The sequence below is a fragment of the Sphaeramia orbicularis genome, chromosome 22 (assembly GCF_902148855.1).
Source record: "Sphaeramia orbicularis chromosome 22, fSphaOr1.1, whole genome shotgun sequence".
Taxonomy (NCBI): Eukaryota; Metazoa; Chordata; class Actinopteri; order Kurtiformes; family Apogonidae; genus Sphaeramia; species Sphaeramia orbicularis.
Window position 1 is genome coordinate 6,927,504 of NC_043978.1, and position 20,839 is coordinate 6,948,342.

The 20,839-nt window shown below is 44.8% G+C and overlaps 1 protein-coding gene across 3 annotated transcripts; it reads right to left on the reverse strand.

The window, feature by feature from the left end:
• Window positions 1–1,383: 1,383 nt before the first annotated feature.
• Window positions 1,384–9,714, reverse strand: LOC115413833 (leucine-rich repeat-containing protein 57). 3 transcript variants are annotated; one of them, XM_030126946.1, is made up of 7 exons: window positions 9,575–9,714; window positions 8,034–8,081; window positions 7,797–7,889; window positions 7,214–7,349; window positions 6,551–6,819; window positions 5,510–5,717; window positions 5,420–5,478 (listed from the first exon to the last, which is right to left on the reverse strand). In XM_030126946.1, the coding sequence occupies exons 3-7, from the start codon at window positions 7,878–7,880 to the stop codon at window positions 5,435–5,437; spliced, it is 741 nt and encodes a 246-aa protein (XP_029982806.1). In that variant the 5' UTR covers window positions 7,881–7,889; window positions 8,034–8,081; window positions 9,575–9,714; the 3' UTR covers window positions 5,420–5,434. The 3 variants fall into 3 exon arrangements, with proteins under 3 accessions (XP_029982808.1, XP_029982806.1, XP_029982807.1); XM_030126947.1 differs by having other exon boundaries at window positions 7,938–8,081; XM_030126948.1 differs by lacking the exon at window positions 5,420–5,478 and adding an exon at window positions 1,384–1,936 and having other exon boundaries at window positions 5,532–5,717; window positions 7,797–8,081.
• Between the last annotated feature and the right edge of the window lie 11,125 nt (window positions 9,715–20,839).

Here is a 20,839-nt window from a genome sequence, read left to right on the forward strand (position 1 = left end):
TGAAAATATTATTTGTTTTTGTTGTTGTGGGTTTTTTCCTTTGTTGTGGTTTTTGTTTTCTCTTTTTTGGGGGGTTTAATAGGTTTGGAGGTTGCTTGTGTGTGTGTGTGTGTGTGTGTGTGTGTGTGTGTATATATATATATATATATATATATATATATATATATATAGTCTGTGTGGTTCCTTATGTATAAGTACATGTTTATGTGGTGTATAATTTAAAATGATTAAAAAATTTAAAAAATAACTAAATAAATTCATAAAGAACCACCCCCCTTTGTTTTGTTGTTTTCCAAAAAGAAACAGGACGTTATTTTCAGCTCATTATCAATTCAGCAAATGAAAAGGTACTTATAACATTTGATTTCTGTCTCATATATGACCTTTTATGTCATGTATGGTACCATTGGCACATATGTGTTCTTTGTGTACTGTTTGTGTCTTTTGTTAAATAGATAGACAGACAGACAGACAGAAGAAACTAACCTGGATGTGACAAGTCCAACTTTTACAGAAAATCCAAGAAAAACAAAGAAAAAAAAATGCAGAAAACACACACACACACACACACACACACACACACAGAAAATTCGGTCAGGAGCAGATTCTTACATTGAACAGAATCCAAACATGAACACTGTGGTTTATTTTCACTGTTCAGTTTAAATCTGTGAAAAACACCAGGATCTGAGTCACAGGGTTTGAATCATGGTCTGTTTGATATTTGACATATGAACAGATGCTGGTTTTTCTGCAGGTCTTTATTAAAGTCCCCTAAGTCCTGTCAGATGGATTAACGCTGATATATTTAAACAAGTCCATAAAAGGACAAATTAATTAATGAACACTGACTAGGATTCTACTTCAAAAACCAAACCTTCCTTTAATAAATTCTCTGCAGTTTCGTGTAAAATAGTTTTACTGTAAAATGAGATTTAAAAAAGTACAGACAGAATCAGATCAGATTTATAAAAAAACAAACAAAAAAACAAAAACAAAAAAACACGTGACTTATTCTGTTCAATCTAAAAAGGATCCATTGAATTATTTTAAGGTTTTATTTTGGTAAATAACCGGAAGTGACGCATGCGCCGACTGTGATTTAACCGGCCGTTCACCATCTCAGGAATGTGAAGAGACTTACTGCGCATGTGTGCCCCCTGTGGGCCTCCCACCGGCTCAGAAAAGGTCTGATGTTTGATTACTGATCAGTGACGTCATCCACATGCTTTAACTTATCAGCGGCTGTTCGATGACGTCAGACCCTGGAGTCAAACGTCCAATCACAGCTTGGGGTTTAGTCACGAGGTCTGACATGAACATTTTTTTTTTTTCAGACTAAAGTAAATCCATGAGAACAGAGCAGACCTTGAACAAATCACATCCATATATTATTATTTTATTTATTTTTTTCAATTTCAGCCTCTTTAATTATTTAACATTTCAACAAGAAAAAGCTAATTCGACACAAAAACCACATGTTAAAGATGACACACGATCAGATCCAAACTCAGCGTTCACACTCGTCAGGGTTTAATTTGGTAAATTAACGGATTTACCTGGCGATGCATTCACTGACTGCAGGGAAAACTCAACTCTTCTTCTAACACTGTCCAAGTGCTTTAACGTTTCAGCGAAATAAAGATGTTCAAACACAAAGAAGCTTTAAACATGTTTGTCCCTGAGTCATCGTCTTCATCTTCGTCAGTGTTTGTACAAAGCGTCTACAGGTTACATTCTTCCTTGTTAATGGCGTCTGGTCCCTTCGCTGAGGGATGGGGAGGGGAAGGAAGGGCGGGGCTTAAATGTCCATCTGTCGGCAGTGGTGGGCGGAGTCTAGGCTGACCCCGCCTCCTCGCGGCAGCACTCTTAGCTGCAGATCATTGTAGCGTCCTCAGGTGAACTTCTTTTTGGTGGCTGTGAATCGCTCCATGTACTGAAATGACAGAGCACACACATGACGGACTACAGCTCCCAGGATGCATTTCAGCAGCGCACACACACACACACACACGACTCCAGACTGGAATCTGGAGACGGATCTGCATTTAAGACCAACGAAACCACAAACCAGTGAATGAGCGAATGACAGGATCTGCATTTACGAGCATGGAACCCCAAACCAACCAACAAACGAATGAATGACAGGGAACCATGAAAATACACGAAAACTAGGCCGTGTTTGAGAAACGCATGTGATGAAGAAACCACGACTTTACATAAAAGATAAGATAAAATATATACAAAAAATATAAAATATATACAGAGAAGCTAAAATATATACAGAAAATATGATATATATATATATATATATATATATATATATAATAAATATAGAATAAATACAAAATAAATATAGAATAAATAGAATATAAATATAGCATAAATATAAAATAAATATAGAAAAAATATAAAATATAGAACAAATACAAAATGATATAGAACAAATATAAAATAAATATAGAATACAGAATGAAAATAAAATAAATATAATATAAATTAAATATAAAATATACACAGAAAAGATAAAATATATACAGAAAATAAAAATACTTGCAGAAAATATAAAATACATATAGAATAAATGTAAAATAAAATAAATATAAAATATAGAAAAAATATAAAATAAATATAAAATAAATATAGAACAAATATAAAATAAACGTAGAATAAATACAGAATAAAAATAAAATGAATAGAATATAAAATAAATATAGAATAAAATAAAATAAATTTAACATAAATATAGAATAAATATGGGGGTGATGGGGAAGAACGGCCTCCCCGATCTGAATCCGAGTGGTGTTTTGTTATCGGACTTTGTGCTAGTCACAGTTTGTCCATAACGAACACCATGTTCGAACACAACGATGTCCATAAATGCACTTGGCCCCAGCACACCCTAGGTCGGAGGTCAATGATCGACTTTGTTGTCGTGTCATCAGACCTCCGACCACGTGATTTGGACACTCAGGTGAAGAGAGGGGCAGAGCTGTCAACCGATCACCACCTGGTGGTGAGTTGGATCCGCTGGCAAAGGAGGAAACCGGACAGACTCGGCAGGCCCAAACGTGTTGTGAGGGTCTGTTGGGAACGTCTGGCGGAACCCGATGTCAGCGCAGTCTTTAACTCTCACCTCCGGGAGAGCTTCTCCCAGATCCCGGGGGAGGCTGGGGACATTGAGTCCGAGTGGACCATGTTCTCCACCTCCATTGTCGAAGCGGCTGCTCAGAGCTGTGGCCGCAGGGTCTCCGGTGCCTGTCGTGGCGGCAATCCCCGAACCTGGTGGTGGACCCCGGAAGTAAGGGATGCCGTCAAGCTGAAGAAGGAGTCTTATCGAGCCTTGTTGGCTCGTGGGACTCTGGAGGCAGCTGATGGGTACCAGAAGGCCAAGCGTGCTGCAGCCCGAGCGGCTGTTGAGGCAAAAACTCGGGTCTGGGTGGAGTTTGGGGAGGCCATGGAGAAGGACTATCGGTCGGCTTCAAGGAAATTCTGGCAAACCGTCCGGTGCCTCAGGAGGGGTAAGCAGTTCCCCATCAACACTGTTTACAGTGGAAGTGGGGGGCTGCTGACCTCGACTGGGGATGTTGTCGGACGGTGGAAGGAATACTTCGAGGACCTCCTCAATCCCACTGCCACGTCTTCCATAGAGGAAGCAGAGGCTGAGGTGTCAGAGGTGGACTCATCCATCACCCAAGCTGAAGTCACCGAGGTGGTTTGCAAGCTCCTCGGTGGCAGGGCACCGGGGGTGGATGAGATTCGCCCGGAGTACCTTAAGTCTCTGGATGTGCAGGGACTGTCTTGGCTGACACGTCTCTGTGACATCGCGTGGAAGTCGGGGACAGTACCTCTGGATTGGCAGACCGGGGTGGTGGTCCCCCTTTTTAAGAAGGGGGGCTGGAGGATGTGCTCCAACTACAGGGGGATCACACTCCTCAGCCTCCAGTCTATTCCAGGGTACTGGAGAGGAGGATCCGACCGATAGTCGAACCTCGGATCCAGGAGGAACAATGCGGTTTTCGTCCTGGTCGCGGAACACTGGACCAGCTCTATACCCTCCATCGGGTGCTCGAGGGTTCATGGGAGTTCGCCCAACCAGCCCACATGTGTTTTGTGGATTTGGAGAAGGCGTTTGACCGTGTCCCTCGTGATATCCTGTGGGGGGTGCTTCGGGAGTATGGGGTCCGGGGCCCTCTGTTAAGGGCAGTCCGGTCCTTGTATGACCGAAGCAGGAGCCTGGTTCGCATTGCCGGCAGTAAGTCAGACCTGTTCCAGGTGCATGTTGGACTCCGGCAGGGCTGCCCTCTGTCACCGGTTCTGTTCATAATTTTTATGGATAGAATTTCTAGGCGCAGCCAGGGGCCGGAGGGGGTCCGGTTTGGGGACCACAGGATTTCGTCTCTGCTTTTTGCAGATGACATTGTCCTGTTTGCCTCATCGAACCTGGACCTTCAGCGTGCCCTGGGGCGGTTTGCAGCCGAGTGTGAAGCGAGCGGGATGAGGATCAGCACCTCCAAATCCGAGGCCATGGTTCTTGACCGGAAAAAGGTGGTCTGCCCTCTCCAGGTCGGTGAGGACTCTTTGCCCCAAGTGGAGGAGTTTAAGTATCTTGGGGTCTTGTTCACGAGTGAGGGAAGAATGGAGCATGAGATTGACAGACGGATCGGTGCAGTGTCTGCAGTGATGCGGTCGCTGTACCGGTCTGTCGTGGTGAAGAAGGAGCTGAGCCGAGAGGCGAAGCTCTCGATTTACCGGTCAATCTATGTTCCTACCCTCACCTATGGTCATGAGCTTTGGGTCATGACCGAAAGGACAAGATCCCGGATACAAGCGGTCGAAATGAGTTTCCTTCGCAGGGTGGCTGGGAGCACCCTTAGGGATAGGGTGAGGAGCTCAGTCACCAGGGAGGAGCTCGGAGTAGAGCCGCTGCTCCTCCGCGTCGAGAGGGGCCAGCTGAGGTGGCTCGGGCATGTGTTTTGGATGCCTCCTGGACGCCTCCCTGGGGAGGTGTTCCAGGCATGTCCCACCGGGAGGAGACCTCGGGGAAGACCCAGGACACGCTTTCAAGACTATGTCTCTCGGCTGGCCTGGGAACACCTCGGGGTCCCCCCGGAAGAGCTGGAGGAGGAGTCTGGGGAGAGGGAAGTCTGGGCGTCCCTGCTTAGACTGTTACCCCCGTGACCCGGCCCCGGATAAAGCGGTGGATAATGAATGAATGAATAGAATAAATATAAATAACTAATGACTAAATATAAAATAAATATAGAATAAATATAAATGTAAAATAAAAATAAACTACATATAAAATAAATACATAGTAAATATAAAATAATCATATTATAAATACGTAGACGGCTCCATTGTTCTTCCTAATCCGTATCTCCTTTGTTCTCCGTCACCACGTTCTCATATTACATCTGAACGTTCCTTCCTGTTAGACCTCGGAACAGCGGGGACCCTGAGGGCCTCGTCCCACGGCCCCAAAGGCCCCGAAGGCCCCACCCCGCAGGCCCCAAAGGCAGCATCCTCACCTTGTCGTATCCTTCCAGGTCACGGAGCTTCTTGACCTCGAACAGGTTTCCCTCCACGGAGAACAGAGACACCTGGGAGTCGGCGAGGATGGACACAGGGACGGACGCCAGCTCCAGGCAGTTCTCCTCCAGACGCAGGACCTTCAGACGGGGACAGCGGGACACACCCACGGACAGCGAGGAGATCTGAGGAGAAGAGGGGAGGGGTCAGGACACGCCCATGGACTGTGAGGAGATCTGAGGAGGGGAGGGGTCAGAACACACCCACAGACAGCGAGGAGATCTGAGGAGAAGAGGGGTGGGGTCAGGACATGCCCACAGACAGCGAGGAGATCTGAGGAGAAGAGGGGAGGGGTCAGGACACGCCCATGGACTGCGAGGAGATCTGAGGAGGGGAGGGGTCAGGACACACCCACAGATAGCGAAAAGATCTGAGGAGGGGAGGGGTCAGGACACGCCCACAGATAGCGAAAAGATCTGAGGAGGGGAGGGGTCAGGACACACCCACAGACAGCGAGGAGATCTGAGTAGAGGAGGGGTCTGGACACGCCCACAGACATCGAGGAGATCTGAGAAGGGGAGGGGTCAGGACACGCCCACAGAGAACGAGGAGATCTAAGGAGGGGAGAGGCCAGGACACGCCCACAGACAGTGAGGAGGGGAGAGGAGGGGAGGGGTCAGGACACGCCCACAGACAGCGAGGAGATCTGAGTAGAGGAGGGGTCTGGACACGCCCACAGACATCGAGGAGATCTGAGGAGGGGAGGGGTCAGGACACGCCCACAGAGAACGAGGAGATCTAAGGAGGGGAGAGGCCAGGACACGCCCACAGACAGTGAGGAGGGGAGAGGAGGGGAGGGGTCAGGACACGCCCACAGACAGTGAGGTGGGGAGAAGAGGGGTGAGGACATGCCCACGAGATCTGAGGAGGGGAGGGGAGAGGACACGCCCACAGACACGGCAGGACCAGGACTGGGACGGTAGGGCTCGGGTCCCGCCCACTGACCCCGGTTCGGTACCTGGTTCTGGTTGAGGTTGATCTCGATGGCCTGCAGCTCGGCCACCTCGGCGGGGACGCTCTGGATGTGGTTCCGGGACAGGTCCAGCAGGTCCAGGTGTCTCAGGGCTCCCAGTCCAGGGGGGAACTCCTGGATCTGGTTCCCGGCCAGGCTGAGGGTCCGCAGGGCCTTGAGCTGGTTCAGGGTTGGGGGCAGGACCTGGATCCGGTTCCCATTCAGACTCAGAGTCTCCAGTTTCTTCAGTTTCCCGATGTCGGCAGGGACAGACGCTGTGGGGGGAGACAAAGACCCATGGCTGAGGGTGGTCCTTAAATTGCCTCACGGACCAGACCAGAGCCCGACCTCAGATTTCACGATTTTCAAACCAACAGTGAACGCACTGTGAATGGAATGTGTTTTTATTGGTTGATGGGTTTTCCTTCTTCTTCTGTGTATTTATCTATTATTATTATTTTTGTACTTCTTAATTTTTTTCATCTTTGTTCAGTTTAAATGTGTCAGATCATTCAACAGATGAACTGAACACGTACTTCTACACACAACTGTGCACTTGTACCTGCTCGGATGTTTGACTGTTGGTTTGACTGTTTATGCGACAGATTCAACACAACACAACTGGGTGTGGTCAGTTGACCCCACCTCCTGGTGGGCGTGGACACTCACTCAGTTTGTTGCCGTTGAGCGTCAGACTCTTCAGCTGCAGGAAGTTCCCGATGGAAACAGGAAGTACTTCGATCCTGTTATTGGACAGATCGACGGTTCGAAGGTTGGATGTCAGCCTCTGGAGCTCCTCTGGAAACTGAAACAGGAAACAGAAACAGGAAACAAGAAACTGAAACAGGAAACAGAAACAGGAAACAAGAAACTGAAACAGGAAACTGAAACAGGAAACAGAAAAAGGAAAATGAAACAGGAAACCAAAACGATGAAACAAAAGCAGGAAACTGTTCTCTGTCCTCCAGTGTCCACTGTGGTGCATTTATGCACTCTGTAGTGGTCTGTAAATCGGTTCACTGTGGTGCATTTATGGACTCTGTAGTGGTCTGTAAAACAGTCCACTGTGATGCTTTTAGGGACTCTGTAGTGGTCTGTAAATCGGTCCACTGTGGTGCATTAGGGACTCTTAAATCAGGTCCTGAAGTGGACATAAACTGACTGTCCTGATCTCTGACCCAATGGGCCGGTTTCACTCTGTAATAATGTGATGGTCACATGATGCTGGGGGCGTGTCTGTGGGCGTAGTCACCTCCTGAAGGCCTTTCCCCATCAGCTGGAACACCCCGGTCTTCTGGGACGTCTCCAGGTGGGACTTCAGGGCACTGTTCCCCATGTCCACCCCCTGGGACGGTCCACGGCTCAAAACCGGAGAAGGGAGGGGCCGACACACCTGGGACGGTCCACGGGTCAGAACCGGAGGAGGGAGGGGCCGACGCACCTAGGACGGTCCACGGGTCAGAACTGGAGGAGGGAGGGGCCAACGCACCTGGGACGGTCCACGGGTCAGAACTGGAGGGAGGGGCCGGGCAACACACTGTAAAGATATATACAGGACCAGGATGGTCTGGGATCAGGAAGGTCTGGGTCCGGGGCTGGAGGGTCTGGGTCCAGGGGGTTCTTGAGGGTCTTGGTCTGGGGTGTGGAGGGTCTGAGGGGTGTGGGGGGTCTGGGTCCAGGGTCTGGAGGGTCTGGCTCCAGGGTCTAGAGGGTTTGAAGGGTCTGGGTCCAGGGTGTAGAGCACAGGTGTCAAACATGCGGCCCGGTGGCCAAATCCGGCCCACCAAAGGGTCCAATCTGGCCCGCGGGATGAATCTGTGGAATGCAAATATTACACTGAAGATGTTAACAATCAATGGTGTCAAAATCAATTTAATTCAGGTTCCACATACAGACACACACAGTCTAATTAGATTTCAAGTGGGTCAGACCAGTAAAATATTATCACAATAACCTATATATAATGACAACCCTAAATTCTCTCTTTGTGTTTTTTGGTGTAAAAAAGTAAAATTACATGAAAATGTTTGCATTACCAAACTATACTTGTACAAAAACATGAATAACCTGAACAAATATGAACAAACGGAAATGTCTTAAGAAAAGTAAATGCAATTATTAGGCATAATATTGTTAAAATTGCACTTGTTTTTCTCAAGACAATTCAAGCTGTTCATGTTATTCAGATTTTTAAGGAAACTATGTAGATGTAAACCTGATCATAATATAATTTTACTTGTTTCACTGTTAGTATTTTACTGGTCCGGCCCACTTGAGATCAAATGGGGTGAATGTGGCCCCTGAACTAAAATGAGTTTGACACCCCTGGTGTAGAGGGTCTGGGGGGTCTGGGTCTGGGGTGTGGAGGGTCTGGGTCCGGGGTCTAGAGGGTCTGGAGGGTTTGAGTCTGGGGTGTGGAGAGTCTGGGCCCAGGGTCTGGGGGGTCTGGGTCCAGGGTCTAGAGGGTCTAGGGGGTCTGGGGGATCTGGGTCCAGGGTCTAGAGGGTCTGACGGGTGTGGGACCGGGGTCTAGGGGGTCAGGAGGATCTGGGTCCAGGGTCTAGAGGGTCTGGGTCCAGGGACTAGAGGGTCTGACAGGTCTAGGTCCGGGGTCTAGAGGGTCTGGGGGGTCTGGGGACTAGAGGGTCTGAAGGGTCTGGGTCCAAGGTCTAGAGGGTCTGACGGTTCTGGGTCCGGAGCCTAGGGGGTCTGGGTCCGGGGACTAGAGGGTCTGGGTCCAGGGTCTAGAGGGTCTGAAAGGTCTGGGTCCGAGGTTCGGGTCCCTGAACAGGAAGTCAACAAACCCCGACCTCAGACTCAGACCAACCCTCAGGGTCACGTCTTAAACAACAGAGGCACCCAGCTGACCTTTGACCCTTTACTAATGCTAACTTGATGCTAACTTAACGGACAGTTCGGTGTTTCTGTTTATGGGCGTCGATTAGCGTTAGCATCGTTAGCATAGCAACATTAGCCGCACAGAACCGTCAAAACAACGAGACGACCTCCCAAAAGCGCGGGTTTACCTACCTCCACGTCCACACGAACGCGTCTCCTGTCGGTAAAATGCGCCAAAGCCGAATGTTAAAAGTTTAAAAACTCAGATTAAAAATCGAAACACGGAGCTGGGAGTAACCACCTCCTGTTCCTGCGGAGCGGAGGGACGGAAGGATGGACAACCAATGGGAACAGCCCGCGGCATTACGTCATGATCTCTGACTGTGTTCATTGGTTGATATTTTTAAAGGTTTTACTGTGGATTATTTTCTTGGATTATTTTCTATTTAAAAAGTAAAAATAATGGAAATACGGCAAATAATAATAATAATAATAATAATAATAATAATAGCAAACAATTCATAAAAGTTTAGGTTTAACCCTTAATGGCCCATTGGCCCAATTTAGTACATTATTGTTGATTTATTTGTATATTTGCCGATTAATTTGTCTGTTACAGATTATGACACAGATTTGTACTGTACTGTTTGTTTTGACATATTTTAATCTAATATCAGTTAAAATTACAGGTTTATCATACACCACTGTTTGCACCGTCTGATATAAAATCAACTTATGTGATTTTATTTTCTATTTTGTTTTTTCTTCATAAATCTCTTAAACTACTTCAACTCTGCTCAAAACTACCACGTTCATTAATTTTAAGGATTTTAACCTCTTCAGTGACAGATTTAATACATGGCTCCACTTGATTTATTAAGAAAACACAAAATATGGGGTATCGTCCATATAATACATGATTGGAGGATGTGGAATTGTTCTATATCAGAGTTGAACATGTTAAAGATGAAAGATGTTTTTTGTTCAGTGCATACGCCACCAAAAAAATGACTCACTGACTTGACATTGAAACCATTTTTATTTATTTATTTATTTATTTTATCTCACAAGAAAATCATTAGTGCATTGAAGTCAGTCTTGTCGTGTACCCATAACACTGTTTTTGGGATGCACTTACACCAGACCTTTGGGCTTTTCTGTATTAATCTGACTTCTACACTAACTAGTCTTGGTGAATATACAGAAGATGAACCTTCTTCCACCAACACAGACCAGGTTTGGACATTTATTATCTAATAGAATGGACCTGATATTTAGGCCCGAGCCGAGTAAAGCCGGCGCAGGGCCTATTGAGTCTGCAGTGGGCGCATGGGGACGAAATCGCCAGTGACGCGGTCGCCTTTCGCCACTGTCGCCACTCTCACACATATTCACATTCACGGCACTGAGACCTTCCGAAGATGTACATGACATGTGCACAAATCGCATATTTCCACCTGCTCAGAATGAATGGGAGTCAATGGGACACGCCCACACGGGGTCAGTCATGTGGTTGTAAGTGCACGACACGTGACATCTGACCCCATAGACATGTTGGGGACCTTGAGAGCTTTCACATAAGGCCAAATATGTGGTTGCCATAGAAACGGCTATATTGTTCTTGCTCAGATTCTCATTATTTCTCTTTCTTTCTTTCTTTCTTTCTTTTTTATTTTTAGGCCCGAGCCGAGTAAAGCCGGCGCAGGGCCTATTGAGTCTGCAGTGGGCGCATGGGGACAAAATCGCCAGTGACGTGGTCGCCTTTCGCCACTGTCGCCACTCTCACACATATTCACATTCACGACACTGAGACCTTTCCGAACATGTACATGACATGTGCACAAATCGCATATTCACACCTGCTTAGAATGAATGGGAGTCAATGGGACACGCCCAGTCGCGGTCAGTCATGTGGGTGTAAGTGCACGACACGTGACATCTGACCCCACAAACATGTGGGGGAGGTCGAGAGCTTTCACATAAGGTCAAATATGTGGTTGACAGAGAAACAGCTATATTGTTCTTGCTCAGATTATTATTATTTTTATTTTTATTTTTTTGTCTTATTAGGCCCGAGCCGAGTAAAGCCGGCACAGGGCCTATTGAGTTTGCAGTGGGCGCATGGGGACAAAATCGCCAGTGACGTGGTCGCCTTTCGCCACTGTCGCCACTCTCACACATATTCACATTCACGACACTGAGACCTTTCCGAAGATGTACATGACACGTGCACAAATCGCATATTTCCACCTGCTCAGAATGAATGGGAGTCAATGGGATGCGCCCAGTCGGGGTAAGTCACGTGGGTGTAAGTGCATGACACGTGACCTCTGACCCCACAGACATGTGGGGGAGCTCGAGAACTTTCAAATAAGGTCAAATACGTTGTTGCCACAGAAACGGCTATATTGTTCTTGCTCAGATTATTATTATTATTATTTATTTATTTTTTTAAATTTAATGTTTATTTTTCTTTCTCCTGTGCTTTGAGCTCAAATTTGACCCCCTACACATTTACGAAAACTCAACAAATTTTGCCTAAAATTCAGAAATGTGCAAAATTGAATTTACATATAGGTTTCGTAGATGCCAGTTAAGAAATGTTGTGACAGCGCCCCCGTGAAAAGTGGAAATACATTACGTCAATGAGAACACGTCCAACATAAAGTTTGTCATAGAGCCACGAAAATCGGTACAGAGATTCATCATGTGGAGACAAACAAAAAAAGTTATTATGACAACGCCCCTAAACCCACCGGAAGTCGGCCTTATTGGATTGAAATTTCCAAAATTTGACCCCATAAACATTTACGAAAACTCACCAAATTTTGCCTAAAATTCAGAAATGCGCAAAATTGAATTTACATATAAGTTTCGTAGATGCCGGTTAAGAAATGTTGTGACAGCGCCCCCTTGAAAAGTGGAAATACATTACGTTAATGGGAGCACGTCCAACATAAAGTTTGTCATAGAGCCACGAAAATCAGTACACAGATTCATCATGTGGAGACAAACAAAAAATGTTATTATGGCCACGCCCCTAAACCCACCGGAAGTCGGCCATATTGGATTGAAATTTCAAAAATGCTGAGTCAGCGTTTTCGCTGACGTCGTATATTAACTATCTCCTACTAAGGTATTTGGCCAAATGAGCTCAAAATTGGTGTACAGTATCTAGAGAAGTAGGAAATCAAAAGTTAGCCGAATTTTTTGGATCGGTGTTACCGTTTTTTTGTGACAATGTCGCAAACTTTGCAAAGTTTCTTCGGTAATTTACCATTACAAAAATGGTTTCAGCTTAGACATACAAACACCGATTTGGCTGAAATTTGAAGGAGTCATCTATCTCCCAGGCCTACACCTATTTATTAGAAGAAATTGAAATTTTGCACTATAGCGCCCCCTACAAATGTACATTTACAAAAATGACATCAGTTCGGACATACGAACACCGATTTGGCTCAATTTTGACTCAGACATCAGTCTCCCAGGCCTACACCTATTTGTAAAAAGAAACTGAAATTTCGCACTACAGCGCCCCCTACAAGTTTTTAAAAATTATTTTATTAAAATTGCTTCAGTTCAGACATATGAACACTGATTTGGCTCAAATTTGACTCAGACGTCTATCGCCCAGACCTACACCCATTTATCAGAAAAATGTTACATTTGGTGCTATAGCGCCCCCTAATACTTTACCTTTAAGATAATTGCTTCAGTTTGGACATACGAACACCAGTTTGGCTCAAATTTGAATCAGTTGTCAATCTCCCAGGCCTACACTCATTTATCAAAAGAAAATGACATTTCGCTCAATAGCGCCCCCTGCAAATGAATCTTCATGAAAATTACATTAATTCGGACATACGAACACTGATTTGGCTCAAATTTGACTCAGATGTCTATCTCTTAGGCCTACACCCAGATATAAGAAAAAATTGAAATTTGGAGCTATAGCGCCCCCTACATTTTTACCTTTACGAAAATTACTTTACTTCACACATACGAACACCAATTTGGCTAAAATTTGAATTAGTTGTCAAACTCCCAGGCCTACACCCATTTATCAAAAGAAAATTCCATTTCATGCAATAGTGCCCCCTAAAAATTTACCTTCACGAAAATTGCATCAGTTCGGACATACGAACACCAATTTGGCTCAAATTTGAGTCAGTGGTACATCTCGCAGGCCTATACCCATTCAATGGAACAAATTGAATTTTGGCTCCATAACGCCCCCTACAGATTTATTTATACAAAAATTAGTTCAGTTTGGACATACGAACACTGATTTGTCTCAAATTTGAGTCAATTGTCAATGTCCCAGGCCTACACCCATTCATTAGAAGCCATTGAAATTTGGTGCTAGAGCGCCACCTGCTGAATAATGAGCATACCTCTACTGGACGTGCCCTTGGCAAGGGCCTTTAGATGCCGCTTGTGGCTTTAATTTTTTTAATTTTTTAGGCCCGAGCCGAGTAAAGCCAGCGCAGGGCCTATTGAGTCTGCAGTGGGTGCATGGGGACGAAATCGCCAGTGACGCGGTCGCCTTTCGCCACTGTCGCCACTCTCACACATATTCACATTCACGGCACTGAGACCTTTCTGACGATGTATATGGCATGTACACAAATCGCATATTTACACCTGCTCAGAATGAATGGGAGTCAATGGGACACGCGCACTCGGGGTTAGTCACATGGGTGTAAGTGCACGAAACGTGACATCTGACCCCACAGACATGTGGGGGACCTCGAGAACTTTCAAAAAAGGGCAAATACGTGGTTGCCATAGAAACGGCTATATTGTTCTTGCTCAGATTATTATTATTTTTATTAGGCCCGAGCCGAGTAAAGCCGGCACAGGGCCTATTGAGACTGAAGTGGGCGCATGGGGACGAAATTGCCAGTGATGCGGGCGCCTTTCACCACTGTCGCCACTCTCACACATATTCACGTTCACGGCACTGAGACCTTTCCGAAGATGTACATGACATATGCACAAATCGCATATTTACACCTGCTCACAATGAATGGGAGTCAATGGGACACGCCCACTCGGGGTCAGTCATGTGGGTGTAAGTGCACGACACATGACATCTGACCCCACAGACATGTGGGGGACCTCGAGAGCATTCACATAAGGCAATATACGTGGTTGCCACGGAAACGGCTATATTGTTCTTGCTCAGATTCTTATTATTAGGCCCGAGCCGAGTAAAGCCGGCGCAGGGCCTATTGAGACTGCAGTGGGCGCATGGGGACAAAATCGCCAGTGACGCGGTCGCCTTTCGCCACTGTCGCCACTCTCACACACATTCACATTCACGGCACTGAGACCTTTCCGAAGATGTATATGACATGTGCACAAATCGCATATTTACACCTGCTCAGAATGAATAGGAGTCAATGGGACACGCCCACTGGGGGTCAGTCATGTGGGTGTAAGTCCACGACACGTGACCTCTGACCCCACAGACATGTGGGGGACCTCGAGAGCTTTCAAATAAGGTCAAATATGTGGTTGCCATAGAAACGGCTATATTGTTCTTGCTCAGATTATTATTATTAGGCCCGAGCCGAGTAAAGCCAGCGCAGGGCCTATTGAGTCTGCAGTGGGCGCATGGGGACGAAATCGCCAGTGACGCGGTCGCCTTTTGCCACTGTCGCCACTCTCACACACATTCACATTCACGGCACTGAGACCTTTCCGACGATGTATATGACATGTGCACAAATCGCATATTTCCACCTGCTCAGAATGAATGGGAGTCAATGGGACACGCCCACTCGGGGTCAGTCACATGTGTGTAAGTGCACGACAGGTGACATCTGACCCCACACACATGTGGGGGACCTCGAGAACTTTCAAAAAAGGGAAAATACGTGGTTGCCATAGAAACGGCTATATTGTTCTTGCTCAGATTATTATTAGGCCCGAGCCGAGTAAAGCTGGCGCAGGGCCTATTGAGTCTGCAGTGGGCGCATGGGGACGAAATCGCCAGTGACGCGGTCGCCTTTCGCCACTGTCGCCACTCTCACACATATTCACATTCACGGCACTGAGACCTTTCCGACAATGTATATGACATGTGCACAAATCGCATATTTACACCTGCTCAGAATGAATGGGAGTCAATGGGACACGCCCACTCGGGGTCAGTCACGTGTGTAAGTGCACGACAGGTGACATCTGACCCCGACCTCGGGGACCTCGAGAATTTTCAAAAAAGGGCAAATACGTGGTTGCCATAGAAACGGCTATATTGTTCTTGCTCAGATTATTATTATTTTTATTTTTATTAGGCCCGAGCCGAGTAAAGCCGGCACAGGGCCTATTGAGTCTGCAGTGGGCGCATGGGGACGAAATCGCCAGTGACGCGGTCGCCTTTCGCCACTGTCGCCACTCTCACACATATTCACATTCACGGCACTGAGACCTTTCCGACGATGTACATGACATGTGTACAAGTCGCATATTTACACCTGCTCTGAATGAATGGGAGTCAACGGGACACGCCCACTCAGGGTCAGTCACGCGGGTGTAAGTGCACGACACGTGACATCTGACCCCACAGACATGTGGGGGACCTCGAGAGCTTTCAAATACAGTCAAATACGTGGTTGCCAAGGAAACGCCTATATTGTTCTTGCTCAGATTATTATTATTTTTTTTATTTATTATTTTTTTTCTTTCTCCTGCGCTTTGAGCTCAATTTTTACCCCCTGAACATTTACGAAAACTCACCAAATTTTGCACAAAATTCAGAAATGCGAGAAATTGAATTTACATATAGGTTTCGAAGATTTCGGTGAAGAAATGTTGCCGCAGCGCCCCCTTGAAAAGTGGAAATGCATTACGCCAATGGGAGCACGTCCAACGTAAAGTTTGTTGTAGAGCCACGAAAATCGGTACACAGATTCATCATGAGGAGACAAACAAAAAATATTATTATGGCCACGCCCCAAAACCAACCCTTTGTCGGCCATATTGGATTGAAATTTCCAAAATGCTGAGTCAGCGTTTTCGCTGACGTCGTATTTTAACTATCTCCTACTAAGCCGTTTGGCCGAATGAGCTCAAAATCGGTGTACAGTATCAAGAGAAGTGGGGCATCAAAAGTTAGCCAAATTTTTTGAATCGGCATCACCGTTTTTGTGTGACAAGGTTGCAAACTTTGCAAAGTTTTTTCGAAAATTTACAATCACAAAAATTGCTTCAGCTCAGACATACAAACACCGATTTGGCTGAAATTTGACTCAGACGTCCATCTCCCAGGCCTACACCCATTTATTAAAAGAAATTGAAATTTCGCACTATAGCGCCCCCTACAAATGTACATTTACAAAAATGACATCAGTTCGGACTTATGAACACCGATTTGGCTCAAATTTGACTCAGACATCTGTCTCAAAGGCCTACACCTATTTATCAAAAGAAACTGACATTTTGCACTACAGCGCCCCCTACAAAAATTTTTAATATTTTTTATTAAAATTGCTTCAGTTTGGACATACGAATACCAATTTGGCTCAAATTTGACTCAGACGTCTATATCCCAGGCCTACACCCATTTATCAGAAAAATTTGAAATTCGGCACCATAGCGCCCCCTACAATGTTACCTTTACGAAAATTACTTCACGTTAGACATGCGAACACCAATTTGGCTCAAATTTGAATCAGTTGTCAATCTCCCAGGCCTACACTCACTTATCAAAAGAAATTTCCACTTCGCTCAGTAGCGCCCCCTACAAATTTACCTTCACGAAAATTGCATCAGTTCAGACATACGAACACCGATTTGGCTCAAATTTGACTCAGACATCTGTCTCCCAGGCCTACACCTATTTGTCAAAAGAAACTGAAATTTCGTACTACAGCGCCCCCTTCAAGTTTTTTTTTATTTTTTTATTAAAATTGCTTCAGTTCGGACATACGAACACCAATTTGGCTCAAATTTGACTCAGACGTCTATCTCTCAGGCCTAAACCAATTTGTCAAAAAAATTTGAAAAATGGAGCTATAGTGCCCCCTACAATTTGACCTTCACGAAAATTACTTCACTTCAGACATACGAACACCAATTTGGCTCAAATTTGAATCATTTGTTAATCTCCCAGGCCTACACCCATTGATCAAAAGAAAATGCCACTTCGCTCAGTAGCGCCCCCTACAAATTTGCCTTCACAAAAATTGCATTAATTTGGACATATGAACACCGATTTGGCTCAAATTTGACTCAGTGGTACATCTCGCAGGCCTACCCCCATTCAACAGAAGAAATTTAAATTTAGCTGCATAGTGCCCCCTACAGATTTACTTACATAAAAATTTCTTTAGTTTGGACATACGAAAAAAGATCTGCCTCAAATTTGAATGAGTTGTCAATCTCCCAGACCTACACCAATTCATCAGAAGACACTGAAATTTGGTGCTAGAGTGCCACCTGCTGAACGATGGACATACTTCCACTGGACGTGCTTGTGGCAAGGGCCTTTAGACGCCGCTTGCGGCTTTAATTTTTTATTTTTATTTTTTTATTTTTGGTCTTATTTTTCTTTCTCCTGCGCTTTGAGCTCAATTTTGACCCTCTGAACATTTACGAAAACTCACCAAATTTTGCCTAAAATTCAGAAGTGTGAGAAATTGAATTTACACATAGGTTTCGTAGATGTCGGTAAAGAAATGTTGCGGCAGCGCCCCCTTGAAAAGTGGAAATGCATTGCGCCAATGGGAGCGCGTCCAACATAAAGTTTGTCGTAGAGCCACGAAAATCGGTAGACAGATTCATCATGAGGAGACAAACAAAAAATATTATTATGGCCACACCCCTAAACCAACCCTTAGTCGGCCATATTTGATTGAAACTTCCAAAATGCTGAGTCAGCGTTTTCGCTGACGTTGTATTTTAACTATCTCCTACTAAGCCGTTTGGCCGAAAGAGCTCAAAATCAGTGTACAGTATCTAGAGAAGTGGGGCATCAAAAGTTAGCCGAATTTTTTGAATCGGCACCACCGTTTTTGTGTGACAAGGTTGCAAACTTTGTGAAGTTTTTTCGAAAATTTACCATCATAAAAATTGCTTCAGCTCAGACATACGAACACCGATTTGGCTGAAATTTGACTCAGACGTCCATCTCCCAGGCCTACACCCATTTATTAAAAGAAATTGAAATTTTGCACTATAGCGCCCCCTACAAATGTACATTTACAAAAATTACATCAGTTCGGACATACGAACACCGATTTGGCTCAAATTTGACTCAGACACCTGTCTCAAAGGCCTACACCGATTTATCAAAAGAAACTGAAATTTTGCACTACAGCGCCCCCTACAAAAATGTTTAATTGTTTAATATTTTTTATTAAAATATCTTCAGTTTGGACATACGAACACCAATTTGGCTCAAATTTGACTCAGACGTCTATATCCCAGGCCTACACCCATTTATCAGAAAAATTTTAAATTCGGCACCATAGCGCCCCCTACAATATTACCTTTACGAAAATTACTTCACGTTAGACATGCGAACACTAATTTGGCTCAAATTTGAATCAGTTGTCAATCTCCCAGGCCTACACCCATTTATCAAAAGAAATTCCCACTTCGCTCAGTAGTGCCCTCTACAAATTTACCTTTACGAAAATTGCATCAGTTCAGACATACGAACACCGATTTGGCTCAAATTTGACTCAGTGGTACATCTCACAGGCCTACACCCATTCAATGGAACAAATTGAATTTTTGCTCATAGCGCCCCCTACAGATTTATTTATACAAAATTTTGTTCAGTTCGGACATACGAACACTGATTAGTCTCAAATCAATTGTCATTTTCCCAGGCCTACACCCATTCATCAGAAGACACAAAATTTGGGGCTACAGCGCCACCTGCTGAACGATGAGCATACTTCCACTGGACGTGCCCTTGGCGAGGGCCTTTAGATGCCGCTTGCGGCTTTAATGTTTATTATTATTGTTATTTTTTTTTTGTCTTATTTTTCTTTCTCCTGCGCTTTGAGCTCAATTTTGACCCTCTGAACATTTATGAAAACTCACCAAATTTTGCCTAAAATTCAGAAGTGTGAGAAAATGAATTTACATATAGGTTTCGTAGATGTCGGTAAAGAAATGTTGCGGCAGCGCCCCCTGGAAAAGTTGAAATGCATTGCGCCAATGGGAGCGCGTCTAACATAAAGTTTGTCGTAGAGCCACGAAAATCGGTAGACAGATTCATCATAAGGAGACAAACAAAAAATATTATTATGGCCACACCCCTAAACCAACCCTTAGTCGGCCATATTAGATTGAAATTTCCAAAATGCTGAGTCAGCGTTTTCGCTGACGTTGTATTTTAACTATCTCCTACTAAGCCGTTTGGCCAAATGAGCTCAAAATCGGTGTACAGTATCTAGACAAGTGGGGCATCAAAAGTTAGCCGAATTTTTTGAATCGGCATCACTGTTTTTGTGTGACAAGGTTGCAAAATTTGTGAAGTTTTTTCGAAAATTTACCATCATAAAAATTGCTTCAGCTCAGACATACGAACAGCGATTTGGCTGAAATTTGACTCAGACGTCCATCTCCCAGGCCTACACCCATTTATTAAAAGAAATTGAAATTTCGCACTATAGCGCCCCCTACAAATGTACATTTACAAAAATGACATCAGTTCGAACATACGAACACCGATTTGGCTCAAATTTGACTCAGACATCTGTCTCAAAGGCCTACACCGATTTATCAAAAGAAACTGAAATTTTGCAATACAGCGCCCCCTACAAAATTTTTAAATATTTTTTATTAAAATTGCTTCAGTTCGGACATACGAACACCAATTTGGCTCAAATTTGACTCAGATGTCTATATACCAGGCCTACAACCATTTATCAGAAAAATTTTAAATTCGGCGCCATCGCGCCCCCTACAATGTTACCTTTACAAAAATTACTTCACGTTAGACATGCGAACACCAATTTGGCTCAAATTTGAATCAGTTGTCAATCTCCCAGGCCTACACCCATTTATCAAAAGAAATTGCCACTTCGCTCAGTAGCGCCCCCTACAAATTTACCTTCACGAAAATTGCATCAGTTCAGATATACGAACACCGATTTGGCTCAAATTTGACTCATTGGTACATCTCACAGGCCTACACCCATTCAATGGAACAAATTGAATTTTTGCTCATAGCGCCCCCTACAGATTTATATATACAAAATTTTGTTTAGTTCGGACATACGAACACTGATTTGTCTCAAATCAATTGTCAATGTCCCAGGCCTACACCCATTCATTAGAAGACACAAAATTTGGGGCTACAGCGCCACCTGCTGAACGATGAGCATACTTCCACTGGACGTGCCCTTGGCGAGGGCCTTTAGATGCCGCTTGCGGCTTTAATTATTATTATTATTATTATTTTTCTTTCTCCTGCACTTTTAGGTCAATTTT

Coding starts and splice junctions, on each gene's coding strand:
- LOC115413833 (XM_030126946.1), bottom strand. CDS start 7,880: ATGGGGAACAGTGCCCTGAAGTCCCACCTGGAGACGTCCCAGAAGACC. Junction 6,820..7,213: donor GCTCAACGGCAACAAACTGA/GTGAGTGTCCAC, acceptor CTCCCCCCACAG/CGTCTGTCCCTGCCGACATC. Junction 5,718..6,550: donor TCAACCTCAACCAGAACCAG/GTACCGAACCGG, acceptor TCTTCTCCTCAG/ATCTCCTCGCTGTCCGTGGG.